Source organism: Thunnus thynnus, chromosome 1 (assembly GCF_963924715.1).
Source record: "Thunnus thynnus chromosome 1, fThuThy2.1, whole genome shotgun sequence".
Taxonomy (NCBI): Eukaryota; Metazoa; Chordata; class Actinopteri; order Scombriformes; family Scombridae; genus Thunnus; species Thunnus thynnus.
The window spans coordinates 3,542,888-3,559,084 of record NC_089517.1 but is presented as its reverse complement, the minus strand read 5'-3'; the positions used below and the strand labels follow the sequence as shown (position 1 = coordinate 3,559,084).

Below are 16,197 nucleotides of genomic sequence, written 5' to 3'. Positions count from 1 at the left end.
CACTGCCAGTCTGTTCAATTCATTTCTCAGAAATCACTGATTCACTTTCTTGTAGGTATCAGGAATTTTTTTTTCATTGTGCTGCCAGCTAGATAGATTAGAAGCGATTTTCCACATGCTGTTGAAAAACACCTTTACTACCTTGCTGAAGGGAGATAACAATGTTATCATAAGTCAAGAAGCCCTTGAGTTGAATCTCATTTTGTCTGTTGTCACTGAACCTTTTTTAATTTGCAGGATAACAGCATGGTAGAATATCAAGTTTTGCAAACTTGTCTCAAAATTACTTAACTGCAAAGCTAACTGTGATGGAAATGGAGATAGGTTTTTACATCGCAGATGATGATCAAAAGGCAAAATATGAGTCTTATAGGTAAAACACAACAATAGGTATGTAGTCTCTTATGGAATGTGAGTGTAGGGCAGCTGCTCTACAGGTGCACTGGACTGTATTGTAATCTGATGTCACCAGTGAACCTAGTGAGCGAGCCTGCTACCTGAGTTTAACTCTTAGATGGTTACATTCATCATAAAGGTTGCTCACATTTAACTGGAGCAGATAACCACAGTAAACTGTGCAAGGTCAGCTCTAGCCATTTTGGTGCCCCAGCCCCCCCCACCACATTCCACCCAAATTACCCCACCGGCACTGCCTCGTCACCACCTGCTCATTCTACAGTAAAAATATGGACAACAAACATCAGACACCACAATGGTTTCAAGACAAAAATATATTTTTTTATTTTTATGAATTAAAATTACTTCTCAAACAAACAAATCACGTATCAAGAAGAATGAATAAATGGTTAAATATTACCAACTACCTGTTAGTAACATACAAGACACTGGCACTTGGTTATTCATAAATTAGGGTTAGAGATGACTCCTTCCACAATGTCATATGCCTAAAATGTTCTGGACTCTTCTCATGGCTTTTGAGTATTTCACTGCGATTTTTCATGTCATGTCATGTCATTGAGTCCATTACTGATTCATTTGTAGTTTTTTGTGAGAACAGGTTGCAGCAGAAGCAGTAAAGACTCTTGGAATATACCACCCAGCTTCTCTTGATTTTCTCTCTATTCACTAATTTTCTGTAAAGTGGTGGTGATGGGAACTTCTCCCATCCTGTCATTTTGTAAACGTGGAGTCTTATTTTACCTGATATGGCCTCTGCTGACTAACTCCGTCCTCACCATATCAGACAGGATCTATAGCTGCTGCCTTGATGGACTCACTTACTTCAGGATCTGTTCCAGTTGATGGTGTCTGCAGGCTGTAGAGTAACAGTGTACGTTGTGTCTGTTGTTCCTTCACCTGCAGGCAAATCTAAACATACATGCAAATATAGTTATTAATCCTTTTGTAAGAACACACAATGATTCATAAATTACAACACATCAGGCAACAAACACATCTGAAGCATTAATTATAGATAACAGATGACCAGAACTGTTCAATTACATGAGTGAAAAAAGAATCCAGGTTTAAATTATCTTTGATGGGAATAAGTTATTCCAACTTCAATGTGTCCTGTAGACATCTTGAATAAATATAGATGGTTGCAGTCTAATATTGATTATTATTTAAGTTAGCTGTGTTCCCTTTCTTACTATAGAAATTATATTTATGATTCAATATATTTTATTGTGCTACTGTTGCCATGATAATGCAAGTATGTAAGAAACCATTTAATAATAGATAATAAAAATGAAAAAAAAGAATAAATGAATGAAAATAAAAGAAATGAAATGTGTGTGTGCAAGATGCAGTTCCCATGGCTTTCTGTCATCGTTAAGGGTTAGAAAATGGTTAAAGGTTTGGCCAAAGTACTGACATAATAAAAAAAGATTCCCCAGCATCCGTTTGTGGACAAAACATTCCAAATGCACAGGATGGGTTATGTATGTCCATAACTGATTGTGAATATTTGATAGAATTAGAGTAAAATGTGTTTGTAATTTGTCCATATTTACATTAGTTACATAACTGCAGCTGTAACATACAATGAACAGAACTCACCTACTGCAGGCTGTGTTTCACTGCAGGTAGCTGGAGTGTTTGATATGATGTTAGATGTTGTTGACCTGCAGCTGTATTCAAACATACAGAACATCCAGACTGTTACACCACTGCACCAAGTCCTTTGTGTCATTCTACTGCATATAAAGTAGCACTGTACAAATAAACTTTATTTAATTTGACTAAGACCTACATTTAATTAGTAACAATGTGTAATTGTAACATTGTACAACAACAATAGTGATAATAATGACAACGTAGCAGTGAATGATCAATTACACAGACCACATATAACATGGCTGAACTGTCCTGCTTCAGAGGGTAGTGTAGATGGGAGATCAGATGTAACTTCTCCAGCAGCTGGAGGTTCTGCAGATGTTTCCTGAGAGCATCTGGACAGTTATAGAGTAGATATTAGCCTGTTACAAGCAAACACATGTGGCTGCAGAGTAGACAAATAACTGCTGCAGCCTGTTGCACCAGCTGTGTGTAAATTCAAGCTTAGTTATAAGGTGAATTATTACTAAGTTGTAATTTATGCATTAAAAAATGTAAATCATAACATGTCACATGACTCACTAATGGTAAAACAACAGTTTTTCTGCCACACATCATCATTTTCTCATCAATTGCTCCCATTTCACAACACAGTAATCCAGTAGAGATGTGTGTTTGTGTGGTTGTAAACTGCTTGTTTGCTAAATTTTCTTCTCAATAAAATTTCAGAGAATCTTGATAAGCATGTGCTTTCTTTTTATTAAATAAATGTTGAGTGACTTACTGAGTTTTTATAGTTTGTCCTACAAATGATGCTCATAACATATTCAGGCAGTAAAACTTTATTTACATACAGTGCATCTAAACCAGATTCATCTTCAGACATATTCATACACTGTAGTTAATTTATAAAAAAGAAAGAAAGAAGGGATTAGGTAGATCAGTTTGTCAGTTGCTCCCAATTGTTGCTGATATGTAGTTTGGATACCGACCCCCCTCACTGCTCTCACATCTCATCCTACACTCAACATCATTTTTCCTACAGATAGTGTGAGGTATTTTTAGCAGCTCGCCGTTCTGCCTGTTTTCTGAGAAATCAACTATTTCTCACTTACATGTTAAAATACCTCAACTCAAGAAAAAAATCACAAGCTGGTCATAGCAAGATTTTCTAATGAGCAAAGTAAAAGGTGACTAAAGTGTTCATTTCTGGTGACATTTACTTGATGAATTAAATTCAACTAATCTGAATTATAATGTTATTTCTTTTTTAAATTATTGATTAAAGTGGGTTTAACTGAGTTGTATCTGTTTTTTCCACTTTGCACAACTGAGTATTACAGTTTATATTATCTTTATGAATAAATTTCATCTTCCTTTAGGTTAAAGAGTGTTAGTCTACCACATAACAACAGGAAATCAACACTCTGTTCTTGACAAACCGGGGGTTTACGCCCTGCAGAGGAGTATAGAGCGGCAGCAGAGGGGAGGATGTGATAACAGAGCAGTCTGTACATAATGTTCTGTGCTGAGAAAAGACAAAGGTGCAACCTTCCACTTTTTCATTTCTGTACTTACTCTTTTATTTCCCTGTCCTTGCTATCTCAGTTTTTTCATAACAGCTTTTATTACTCATGTCATTTCTATCATGAACATTAATCACAGGTCCAAACCAGACTCCTTCTGTTTTGCTATGGTTTAATTTTACACCCGATACGTCTTCATAAAGCTGAAGGTGTTCATTTATTATGTCCAGTTCGTTTTGGTTCTTAGTTATAACAGTAACATCATCAGCATTTGCCAAAACAACCACCCACTCCCCACTACTGTTTCTGGTGCCACTCAACCTGTCATCATCCGTGATTCTCTTCAATAAAATATAGAGCTGATGAAGGACAAACTTGTTTGACATCTCTCTTAATTTAAGATTGTGCGTATAACAACTGAACTACATCAGTTAGCTTTTAACACCTCCCACACATATTCCTCAGATATCAAATCAAAGGCTTTCTTTTGGTTTAGACTTATGATGGAGAATTCATCCACTGCAGAATTACTGGTTATACATCTCAGTACGCCAAAGTTATTCCACATCAGCCTTCCCTTAATAGCACATGTCTGTTCTTTGCAATTATTTTTTCCAGGTCATCATTTAATCTTTTTAATAATCTACATTCATCAGTGTGATATGTCTCCAATGATCTATTTTATGAGTGTCTCCTTTCTTATAAATAAATGATATGACTTTATGATAAGAGGAGCTGTGTAGTTTGTCTATCTTGATTCCAGCATTAAACACAGAGGTTTGTGTGCACCTGCATCTCTGCACCAACCTGCCTGCACTGCACATCTCTGAACAAACTGAGCAACTGAAGCTACAGAATGAACATGAGAGTGTTGTAACACACAACAGATGTTCACTGAGATCTAGTGCAGAAATTTGAATTTAAAAATTTTAAGGTATGAATTTTATTGCAGTCGGATCAAAACTGTATCAGGTGGACATAAGACTACTATCAACAGTTAATTTAAAAAGAGTGGAAGTGTTTGAATTTAATAGTAGTCTCATTATCTTCATGTGAAGCGCTGTATGGGATACTGTAAGCTATGTGACTATATTTGAAGTATGAAGCTTTTTCAAATTATTAAATGCTTCTGTCCCAACAGTCCCTCATAAAACTAAAAATATTTTTTTACAGTGGAAATAAAAACATTTGTTTGCTTACAGAGGGGTGTTCCATCAACGCAGCTAAAGAAAGCTGCGCTTACTAGAAAAAGCCTGGCTAGAATTAACGTCAACTTTCACTTGAGGCTCAAGCCGTTCCACTAACGCAGTTTGTTTGCCTCTGTTCAGCGCTAAGTCTAGCCAGACTGCAATAAGCTTGAAGTGTGCACATGCACAGAGTACATAAGCAGCCCAGAACAGTCGATTGTAGAAAAGACAATACTATGTCACAAAAAGAAGAGAAAACTAGAGTGGCGTTCTTCTCCGCAGCAGAACAAACCTGCTGATGAAACTATATAAAGAATATGAAGGGGTTTTCACCATAAAGGCCAATACTGCTACAATTAACAAAGTGAAGGAGATGGCTTGGTACAAAATTGATGACAGATTAAATGCGTACCTGTAGGTAGGTAGTGATGGCCTAAAGGTTAGAGGAGTGAATTTATTACCAGAAGGTTGACGGTTCAATCCTCGCATCTGGCTGCATGAGTCTGGGTGGAGAATGTGAAGAGCAGCACTTGCCCCTGTTCATGGTTTTATCTTTATTTGTTAATAAATGAGCATTCAGTAGTATTGCCCTTCAGATCAGTGTGGTTATATTATCACTAGGTTAGATAATATCAGATGTATAATTAAAATTACAGTGTCGGCAACTTAAGAGAATCAACTTACCAACATTATCGTACTTTTTGACACATTTTCTCTTTCACAAAATGTCCATTAACAAGCGTCAATGAAAGTTAAAAATTAAGTTGCAGTTGGAGATAAAGAAACTGGAAAAGGATATAAGTACAGTGGAAACTGCTTATTGATCACGTCTGTCCGGGTCAAATATCACTATAATATCATAACCTTTTTTTTTCTTTATTTCTCATGCAGAATACCATCTAACTGTGACAACGCTGAGAGATCTGCAGAAATCTCCTCGTTAAGATACAACAGTGATAGAAAGAACATAATGGCATTTGTTTGTGTGCACGTGTTCACTCCAAGCTCCTTCTGTCTGCTTCCACGAGCTACCTGTCCACTACAGACATGGAGTTGAACCGTAATGAATGAATGAAAAAGGAGAGATGCAGGGGAGAAAAATGACACAGAAACTAAGAGTTTAACAGTTCTAACTGAGGTTACAGGTTCTCTAATTATTCAGAGGAAGCATTTGAAACTAAAATCATCATTCAGTCCAGCAGGTGTCATTGTGTTGAGTGTCGAAATCCAGTAAATCTCTCTCTGAGAGAGTGTTTTGGTAGATTGCCTCCTCTGGCTGAAGGAGTTACATGTTCAAGTCCAATTAAAGCTGCAAGCAGCGTTGAACGGGCCTTCGCACCCTTGCGCATGTTGGGGTGCGGTGCAGTTCAAGGGCTTCTGTCACAAGCATGCAGATGTCTCCAGACCTGGGCTGACAGGTCTGACTTTACAAACATGTGAAGTTTGGTACAGACTGGAGCATTTACAATAAAGTTATAGCAACTTCCTCTGTCATGGCGAAACATCAAAACTCAACAGTGTGAGGATGACAATTTTCTGCAGGGTGAGACATGTCTGTCTTGCTCACACCTGTGGCATCAAAATTATGCAAGTTTTGGGCCCTTTCACTGTAATTTCAATTAATAATTTTAAAACTTTTGATGAGTTTGTGTGTAAAAGAAATTCCTAATTTTCATCAAGTCTATTTTTAGAAAAGTAAAGACTTTTAACCCACATGACCTGGTCAAAGTTTGATTGACATGTGTACTGTCAGGTGTGTAGAGACAACTGCAGCTGAACACAGAAAAATACTCATATATTTGAATGGAGAGTGTGAGCGAACCACTAGGTGCTCGGGCCCTAATAAAGGAAGAACTGCAGTACAGAGCTACAAATTTTAGTTTAAATTTTATTTTTCTGCAGCACTTTATCACTAAACTGTCACCCTCACTGCATTTTTCCCTTCTCCTCATAGGTCATCCCCACTACTGAATTATAAATATAAGACTCATGATTATTGTAAAATAAATGATAATAACACCAAACTTCATACAAAGTTTGTATATAATGTACTGTATGTATATAGACCTTTCTGCTGTATCCTACAAAAATGAGCTGCATTCAGACCCATTACTGTCTACACACCTGGTTGAGATTGAACACGTTAGTCAATAAGTGACAGAGACTGACAGGCAGAGAGGTGAAGGAGTCACTTAAACTGTCTGTCAGATTATTTGTCATGTTTTCATCTTGTTGGATCAAACACAGACAGGAGTTATTAATATATGAATAAGACTGTGCAGTTTCTGATTTCAGACACTCTTAATTTTCCATTTAGAAAGCTGCAATAGAGTGTAGACTCCACACAAGGTGGACTTGACTTTTGTGTCCTCAAGTGGTAGAAGACTGAACTTATCACTACTTCACTACTTCTCTCTTGTTCTCAATATTTGCTCTTTGAACTGTGATTCAGTGTTTCACTGTGTATTCATACAACAGATAGACTTCAATCCTCTTCAGATTTCATGAAGAACTTACTCCAGTGCCAAATGAACAGCATCTACTGGTGTCTAGTGGTTCTACTTGTTAAAGGACCAGTTCACTCAAAATTGCAGGAAAAACATTTTCTGAGTAACCTCTTGTGATATGTGTAGTCATGGAGATAGTTTTGGTTTTATTTGTCCAGTGTTTGAGATGTCTGTCACCACACCAGTTCAATGGAGTTTCATTTGTGGTTCTCACAGCACTGAAAAGTTACATTAAATTAAAATCAACAGCAGTGTGTTTTTCTAGAAAGTGTGACTGTTACTGTGGATAATCCACAGAAAATACTGTAAAAAGATGTCAGATTAGTTTAGTAGAAAGTCTTTCCACTCAGAGTTGTTGAGAATGTGTCCTGTGGATTGTCCAGAGTAAGTGGAGACATTGTTTTTAGAAAGACGTGATACTGTTAAAGTCTTTTAAATGTCACTTTTTAATGCTCCTCCATTGTATTGGGATGGTGGCAGAAAACTCAGAGACAGATATCTCAAAAACTGTGAAGATAAAACCAAAAATAGAGAATAATCCTCCAAATACCTGTAAACCACTCTGTGAATCATATTTTATAACAATGTGTCCTAATTTTATACAATATAAATCTAAACATGTTCTGAGTCTGTAGTGTTGATTAATAATTGATAACTGCTGTTGATAGACACTGTTGTCCCATAATGCAATGCACAATGGAAATAAAGGAACTACTGACAGCTGGTAAAGAGTGACACCATTGTTGTCAGTAGTGCAGCGGCTTTGATTACAGCTTTAAAAACATAAAACTAAAGTCACACATTTGTAGAAGAAAACTTTATACCCAATATTTGTGAACTTATCAAATTTGAAAGTGGTAATATTGCTTTATGCATTAATTTGATTATTACAAAAGATATTTAGCCACATGATCTTTGTGCATACAGTATATTATCACCATCACTTATCATTATACACATAACTATACTGTATGTCAACCTGTAAAAATGAAGAAAAAAACACTGACAAAGCAAAACTTGTTTGTATCTTGTTTAATTCATTGTGTCAGAAGTTGAACATGATCAACAGAGCAGAAGATGCCACATTATTCCCATAGTTGGCTTGTTTAGACAATATTTAAACATGAGCTAAAAGGTCAGTTACAACAACATAAAGACTCTTATTCACTGACTTTTATCAAACACACATCAAAAGATTAAATGTTTTACATGTTCCTATTAGAAATAAACTGTAAAAATATTAAAGAATAGTGATGACATGTTAGAAAACATCTGTTTCACATGAGCTTTGTTCTTTATCATCATCATCAACATCATCATCAACAGCATCATTATCTGTAGCTCATGTCATTATGTATATAGTTGTGTTTCAAGATGAATAAAACAAAAACTTTTGTACTCACTAAAAAGTAAAATGCAAAAATAAAAGAATACAAAAAATAATGTTTTTAAAAGATAACAAAACTGTTTTCTAGTCTAGTTCAACACATAATATCTAAAAGAAAAAAGTTACATTAACAACACATGAAAGGACGTCTCAGTATTTGTTCATGAATCAAAAAGTAATTTGCATCAAAATGCAAACATTTGAACTGATGACAATTTATTTACTTTAATCACCAAGAAAACATTAATAACTATTTTCATTGTAACATGTTACATTTTGCAAGAAATGTTGAAGATTAAAAATATAAAAAATGTAAAAAGTAGTAAAACATGTTACAAAACAGCATCTCATTATATGACCTTTGAACTACGTAGGCCTTCATCATCATTATCATCATCATCATCATCATCATCAACAACAGCATCAGCATCATTATATTTAGCTCATGTCATGTACATAGTTGTGTTACAAAGTGACTGAGGGAGAAAATGTTCTACTCATTAAAAAGTAAAATGCAAAAATCAAAAAAAATACCCCAAAAATATGTTTTTAAAAGATAACTTGACTTGTTCAACACATAGTATCTCAGAAAAAGTTAAACATCAACAACACATGAAAGGACGTCTCAGTATTTGTACATGAATCACAAAGTAATTTGCATCAAATGCAAACATTTCAACTAATGAAAATTTATTTATTTTACTCTCCGAGAAAACATTAATAACTATTTTCATTGTAGCATGTTATGTTTTGAAAGAAATGTTAAAGAATAAAACTATAAAAAAATGTTAAAAGTAGTAAACTGTGTTACAAAACAGAATCTCATTACATGACCTTTGAATTACATACTGCAGGCCTTCATCATCATCATCATCATCATCATCATCATCACATTTTTATGTAAAAGAATAACATAAAGAAGAAAAAATATGGTAAATATTTAAAAGTCTGAGTAATTGTTTCTGTGCTTTCTGCCTCTTTGTCACATGTTCAGCTTCAGAAAGGCACCAAAAGTCAGTTGTATCAATATTTGTTATTGATTGACTGGTAGTAACCATTAGAAAGCCAACTGCAAACACTGAATGAACCATGCTGACATCTTGATCATCATTATCATCATTATCTTGCACACTGGTTACTATTCACATAGTCATATATCAATATGAAGAAAGAAGAAAAAAAAAGAACAAAAACAAAAAAACTAATATTATAAATCATGACCTTTTTTTCATGTGGTCTTTGTAGAACATTATAATTGTCATCATCAGCATCATAATTGTGTATTTACATGTATGCAAATGAAACTTGAAAAAAGAAAAAAACTAAACATTTGTAATGATCACAAACCAAAATATAAAGATAAAAACATAAAACATCATCTCTTTTTTACATGATCTTTGTTGTACATCATCATTTTCTTTATCATTATCATGAACACCAGTCATTAATCATGAGAGAAGAAAACAAAACATCTGTAATCTTCAAAAAAATAAAAACACAAAATAAAAAATAAAAGAAATATTATAGAAAAAGTTGAACAGTCTAACAACTATTTCCAGCTTTTCAACTTCTCAACAACTTGTTCAACTCATCATTTGTTCATCATGTTCACCAGACCAAAGGATGCCACAGTTTTCACTGTCAGCAGCTGCTTTAGTCTGTTTGACAGTCAGTTACATAAAAAACAAAACAATATACATTAAAACAGTATTGATATATTTCGAATTTAACTTAATGAATTTGACTGATCTGATCTGCTGAATGCTGTAAGATGTTTAGTCCGCATGTCCTTTTGCTCGTCTCCAGTGTTCATTTTTGTTAGAAAAAAACTTGCATGTTTAAAATTTGGTTTTGTTTAAAGACATTTGTATGTTGTTCACTTTATGTTGAAGGCATCTTTTAACCCCTTCAGTGCTTGTTTCTCTGTGATTCTCCTCCAGGCCTCTGGAACATCAGCTGGCTTGGCCTTATATTCTTGAGCAAATCTGTAATTGTATTTTACCAGTACAAACTTCCAGTAGTCAGATGCCTCTATGGTGCGATCTGGAGGAATGTGCCAGTCTGGATAGTACGTGGTGTAGTCTTTGTAAGGATGAAACTTCCAATTAGTATCTATGTTTTCGAATCTACGTTCACTTTGCACATCAGTTGTACACAGTGTTTCAACCAGCTTCTGACTGTCTTCATACCTGAATCTACCAAGACCTTGTGGTCGATGAACAGCTGCATGATGCTTCTCGTGTCCTTTGCCTCCTGCCTCACAAGGAACTTTACAAAATGGACATTGTTTTCCACAACCAAACATGCGCTTGAAAAGCTCATCCTGTGGTTTGATTGGAAGTTTGTTCAGAGTCTCAGTGATGTTTTCAGACTTTGAGAATTCCTCCTCAAGCTGTTTTTTCAAGTCTCCTATTGACATTTTGAGGCTGTTGATAAATGGATGACATGTGCTTTGGATTTGAAACAAGGTTCTTTTTTCATCCTCCACTGAAATTGAGATGTCTTTAATCAAATACTTCCGCATGTTGCTGATGAGCTCTGTGATGCTTTCATTGTTGTTTGGCAGTTGAACACCATCTGGTCCTTTTGTGGCCTGCTCTAAGGCTGCTGTGATTTTGTCAACTATCACCTTCAGATTCTTTTGTTTCAGTTTGCACAAAGTTTTGTTCTTTGACATTCGTTGCTGGATTTGCTGAAATATCCAATCCTTAACATATATTTCATACTTACAAATGTACTTGACAAAACTGTCAAAGTCATCCTTTTGCAGCAACTCCTCCTGAATGTTATACTGGAAAGAGGAGCGGGAACTGAACTCTGCTGAATGACAACCTGTCAAAATTTCATCCACAATGTTTATTCCCAGAGATCTGTTGATGTACTCTTCCACAGCAGGTTTGATACAACATCTGACAAAATGCTTTGCTTTGCGCTGACAATTATCTGTCTTTTTGTATAAATCAAGAAAATCTGTCAAGTACTGATTCTTGTACTTCTGCAGCTGCATTTTAGGATCCTTATCTGACAAGAATTTTTGGTGCATTTTGAGGAATTCCCTTGAGGCAATGCCACAAATGTGAAGTTTCAGGTCAAACTCAAACTTTGCATTTATTTTGTGATGCTTGTAACTTTTATCAAGGTATTCATCCATTTTTTCAAGAAGATCCCTTGTAAAAGAGTCATTGTAATCTGTGTTTGTCTTTGCTTTATCAAACACAAACCGTGTGCAAGATTCAATGACACTGTCAGCAAAGTTCTGCAGATTTCCTAGTCGAATCAGATGTTTAAACTTCTCCATTAAGGAGTCTGTATGTTCATGCTTGATTTTAAATGGATCCTTACCAATCTCCTTTAGGTCTTTAATGTTTTGGAATTTCTCATTAACATTTCGATTTGAGAAATTTTTTCTCAACTGATTCAGGACACTTGCTGCGATATCTCGCTCTTTCAGGCCAGACACATTTTTAGTGGCTTCCTTCCACATCTTTTCAAACTCCTGTTTCAGCTGTTCATAAGACAGTTTATCAGAGTCTTTACAGGCACTCAGGAGCTTCATGACCTCGTCTTCAACCTCGCCTCTGTATTTCTTCTGAATGTCTTGAACATTTTTTGAACTTTTTTTCAGCTCAAGTGCACAATCCAGTTTATTGTTCACTGAATGTTTGATTTCCTTTGCGAGACTACTGATGCTGTTGAAAAAGTCAGTTTTGTATTTTTCTATCAGATTTACATTCTGGTCTTTCTTTTCATAGTAGTTTGTAAGTTTCTCCTTCATTTTCCTTTCTTCAGATTTTATTTTTTCTGACACCTCTGATTTCTTTGATTCAACCAAAATGCTCCAAATTCGAATATCAGCTTCATTGTCAGAATTTAAGATTTCCATCTCTGCTTCTGTTTGCCAGGAGAGGATTTCTTTTCTGAACTGCCATTCCCATTGACTGAACTCTTTGCAAAGGTTGTCGTAGGCCTGAGCCACAAGAGTGTTTCTGAAACTAAAGATGAAGTTCTCATATTTCACTGCTTTCCAGAGACTTCTCATCCATTCTAGAAACTCTGGGATCTGTGAGACGTCATTGCTTTGGGCTGTTTTCATTTTCATCAAAAGATTTTTCTTTAAACCTGCTACAGCTTCACTGTAACCTGTGTTTACTGGTGCCATCGGAGGGGTTCCATGCCAGAGTCCTGGGATGTTCCAGTGGTTTTTGTCTATGTCATAGTCCAGCACATCTGTGAATGCTTTAATAGAAGGCTTCTTTTCCATTTTAGCTGCAATTTGTGTCATTTCATTGAGCTGCTCCAAGAGCTTCTTTCTATCTGTTATGGTCTTTGCATGAGCTGAAACTCCAGAAACATTTTGATGCACAAAATGACAAACTGGCTTTTTCCCAATTTCCTTCATTCTCAAGAAGGCATGAACTGCAATTTGCAGGATGTCTTTCATTTCTGTTGAGTTCTCCATGGCGAGGTTGATAATGGTGACATCACTTAAACCAATCACAAAGGTTGCCAGCTGGTTGTCATGCTCATAACTTTCCTCTAGTTCTGCCAAATCAGGAGATTTTAGACCCTCTGTGTCAATGAGAACTATATATTCATAATTCAACTCATGTTTCATGTCCTCTCCAACTTTGAGGAAAAGCATATAAGCTCCTCTTGTGCATCTGCCGCTGCTGACAGGAAACTGCACACCAAACATGGTGTTGAGGAGTGTTGACTTCCCTGTACTTTGAACACCCAGCACAGTCAGTACTAACAGTCTGCTCTTCCCTCCAACCTTCTTGTGAAGCTCCGTCAGCACATCTGTCACCCATCTCTCTGGGATGTTGGAAGCATTTCCATCCAAGAGCTCTAAAGGATATCCATCCAACAGCATTTCAGCTGTCAAACCAGGGAGACGAGATATTTCATCAGCAGTGTTTCTTGAGTCATCAATTGAGAACTCATAGATGAGTCCCATCTCTCTCATGTAATGCTCTACTCCTAAAGAGCTCTCCATCAAAGCCTGTTGTGACTCTGCAGTGAGATTTTTATATTTCTTCTTGCATTGCTCTTTGAATTCCTTGCGCAGCTCAGACAGTTTCTTCCGTGAATGTGTGTTAAACTTGAGTTTCATCCACTTAAGAAAAAAATCTCTTTTCTCTTTGTCACTTGTGGATAAAGTTTTAATAAAACTCTTCATTCCTTTGGACAGTTTTTGTTTGCTTTGCTCCTCCCTAATCTTTTGTTTTTCTTCCTGTAGCTGGGTTTTATACTCTTCAAGGTCTGAGTCACCAGAGTTCAATCTACACTCCTCCTTCTCTAACTTCGATAATTTTTTCCAGTTATCTCCCTGCAAAGGAAGTTGTTGTTTCTTGTAGTCTGGTATATTTCGCCGCTCAATGTCAACCATGATCTCCTCAACTGCTTTCTTTTGTTTTTCACTTGTGTTTTCATCCACAGATAGACCAAGTTCAACAGCTTTTCCAACCATATTGACAATGTTCAATGTGAGTGTTTCTTGTGGCAGTGAGGTCTTGATGGACACACAAAGTTTCTTTGAAAACTCTGCAACATTTACCTTTGGGTCTTTGATTTTCACGCTGCTTTTTGGTAGCTTTAACTCTTTCTCTGTTGTCTGGACAGACATCATGTCCTCTCTAGAGTTGTCCTTTCGATTAACAACAAAGAAGAGTTTGGATTTCACATCTTGAAGAGAAGTCAGAATCTTGTGCTCATTTTCTTCAACTTTGTCCAGGAACACAAAGGTCGCAGTTGACACTTGAAATAGAAACTTGAATTGTGCGAGTGACTCACAAATGTCTCCTCTCAAATTGGCAAAGGCAACTGGTTCTGGAAATATGTCAAGATCTTTTTTGCCACAGGGAAGGTACCAGCAAACCTCAACCAAACCATTGGCTATTTCTCTTTTAAGTGTTCCTCCTTCCATATCTCTATGTATGAAGATGTTGTGATTCTGTTGGCCACGACTGAGAACATGATTCAACATCTGTGACTTGGACAAACTGCAGTTTTTCAGCCTCACAAAGGTAAAGAATGGTATATTTGCTTGGACAATGGTGTCTTCAACAAATCCTTTTGATTCAGACAAATCATGTGGACACCACTCTTTGACGATGTCTCTCAGAGCCCACAGCATCAGGGAACACTGACTGTTATCACCATGAGGCAACAGCAGTGGGACAGAAAACTGGCACATTGTCATCTTGAGGGCCATTTCCTGTTGCAAGAAGCTGTCAGCACAAAGAAAGAGTGCGACTATGAGGTCGAGAGGGTTAACCTTGTTGTCTGCAGAGTCATATGTGTCTTTGTTTCCCTCATCATCATCATCATCATCATCATCATCATCATCATTGTTTGATAATTGTGTACAGTTTCTGCATTCTGCGTTGATTTGAAAGAGTTTCCTGAGAAAGCACCATGGTATTTTCTCCAGTGATTCAACAGTTTCATCATAAATGCTGTTTTTGTTGATTTCCAGAAGAGACTGAAGAGTTAGCTTGTTGGGATAAAATTTCTTCAGTCCAAGTTTGGAGAGAAAGTTGAAAAAGACTATGAAAGAGAAAAAAAATCACTTTAAAAATAAACAACATACAAATCAGCAACCCTTTATAACTATATGTTTGACTCTCTCTCTCTCTCTCTGTGTGTGTGTGTGTGTGTGTGTGTGTGTGTGCGCGCGCGCGTGTGTGTGTCACTACCGCAATGTAAAAGATTTTGTTGACATTTTCCCAAAAAATATTTTCTGTTTTTAGCATTATAGGTCTCAAAGAATTCTGGTGGTGGTGTTAGTCTGTGATCTGTATTTTTTAATTAATTAATATTTTTAATTAAATTGTCAGGCCTTGTTGGTAGAACTGTAGCAAAAGTATTTTTGGTGACTTTTTATAGTGACTAAAACTGACTGTTGACACAGGACCAAAATACAGAATGACTGTAAATATTCTCCCTGAGACTTTGTCAGTCCGAAATAATGTAAACAGTTTTCATTGGAATTACCTCTCAGTGGTCAACTTCCAACCCGATATAATTACACACTTGAAACCTTCTTTGTGCCCTCTGGACAACACATCCACTATGTTTTATTGTGTGTGTGTATGTGAGTGACTGATAGCACAGTGAGAGGACATGCACTCTAATGAGAGCACATTTTTTCCATACAGCAGCAAATATTTCTGAATTTCACAGTTAACTATTCAGCTGTAGAAACCAACTTATTCAGACCTCTAGACATAACTTAGTGTCAGTTTCAGTTTGAGTTGGATTTTATATTTAATTACTTTGAATAAGAGGATACATGGCTACATATAATTATCTCTGTAATGGTTAAGTGTATACTACATGACAGAGAATTCAGTTCTCTCCAGGAGAGATCTAGCAGGGGAAATCAGGTTTCTCTTGCCTAGCTCTGATTATGGAAACCAGGTTTCCCAGATGATGTTTAAGCAGTCTGATTTCTGTGAGATTATAACCTGGTTACGTTAGTGTATGTCATATTACAAAATATTACAGTCTAAATAAGCAGTCTTCTTTTTTTATTTTACGTATTTGAAGAGTTTTGTCTGATGTAATGT

General features: G+C 36.2%; 1 protein-coding gene across 1 annotated transcript in view; it reads right to left on the bottom strand.

The window, feature by feature from the left end:
• Positions 1-9,002: 9,002 nt before the first annotated feature.
• The window catches only part of LOC137186373 (interferon-induced very large GTPase 1-like), a 61,705-nt gene continuing 54,510 nt past the window's right edge, over positions 9,003-16,197 (bottom strand). Inside the window, exon 11 of the mRNA XM_067595297.1 lies at positions 9,003-15,175. Within this exon, the coding sequence (XP_067451398.1) occupies positions 10,503-15,175 (4,673 nt within the window). The 3' untranslated portion in view covers positions 9,003-10,502. The remainder of the gene's footprint in view (positions 15,176-16,197) is intronic.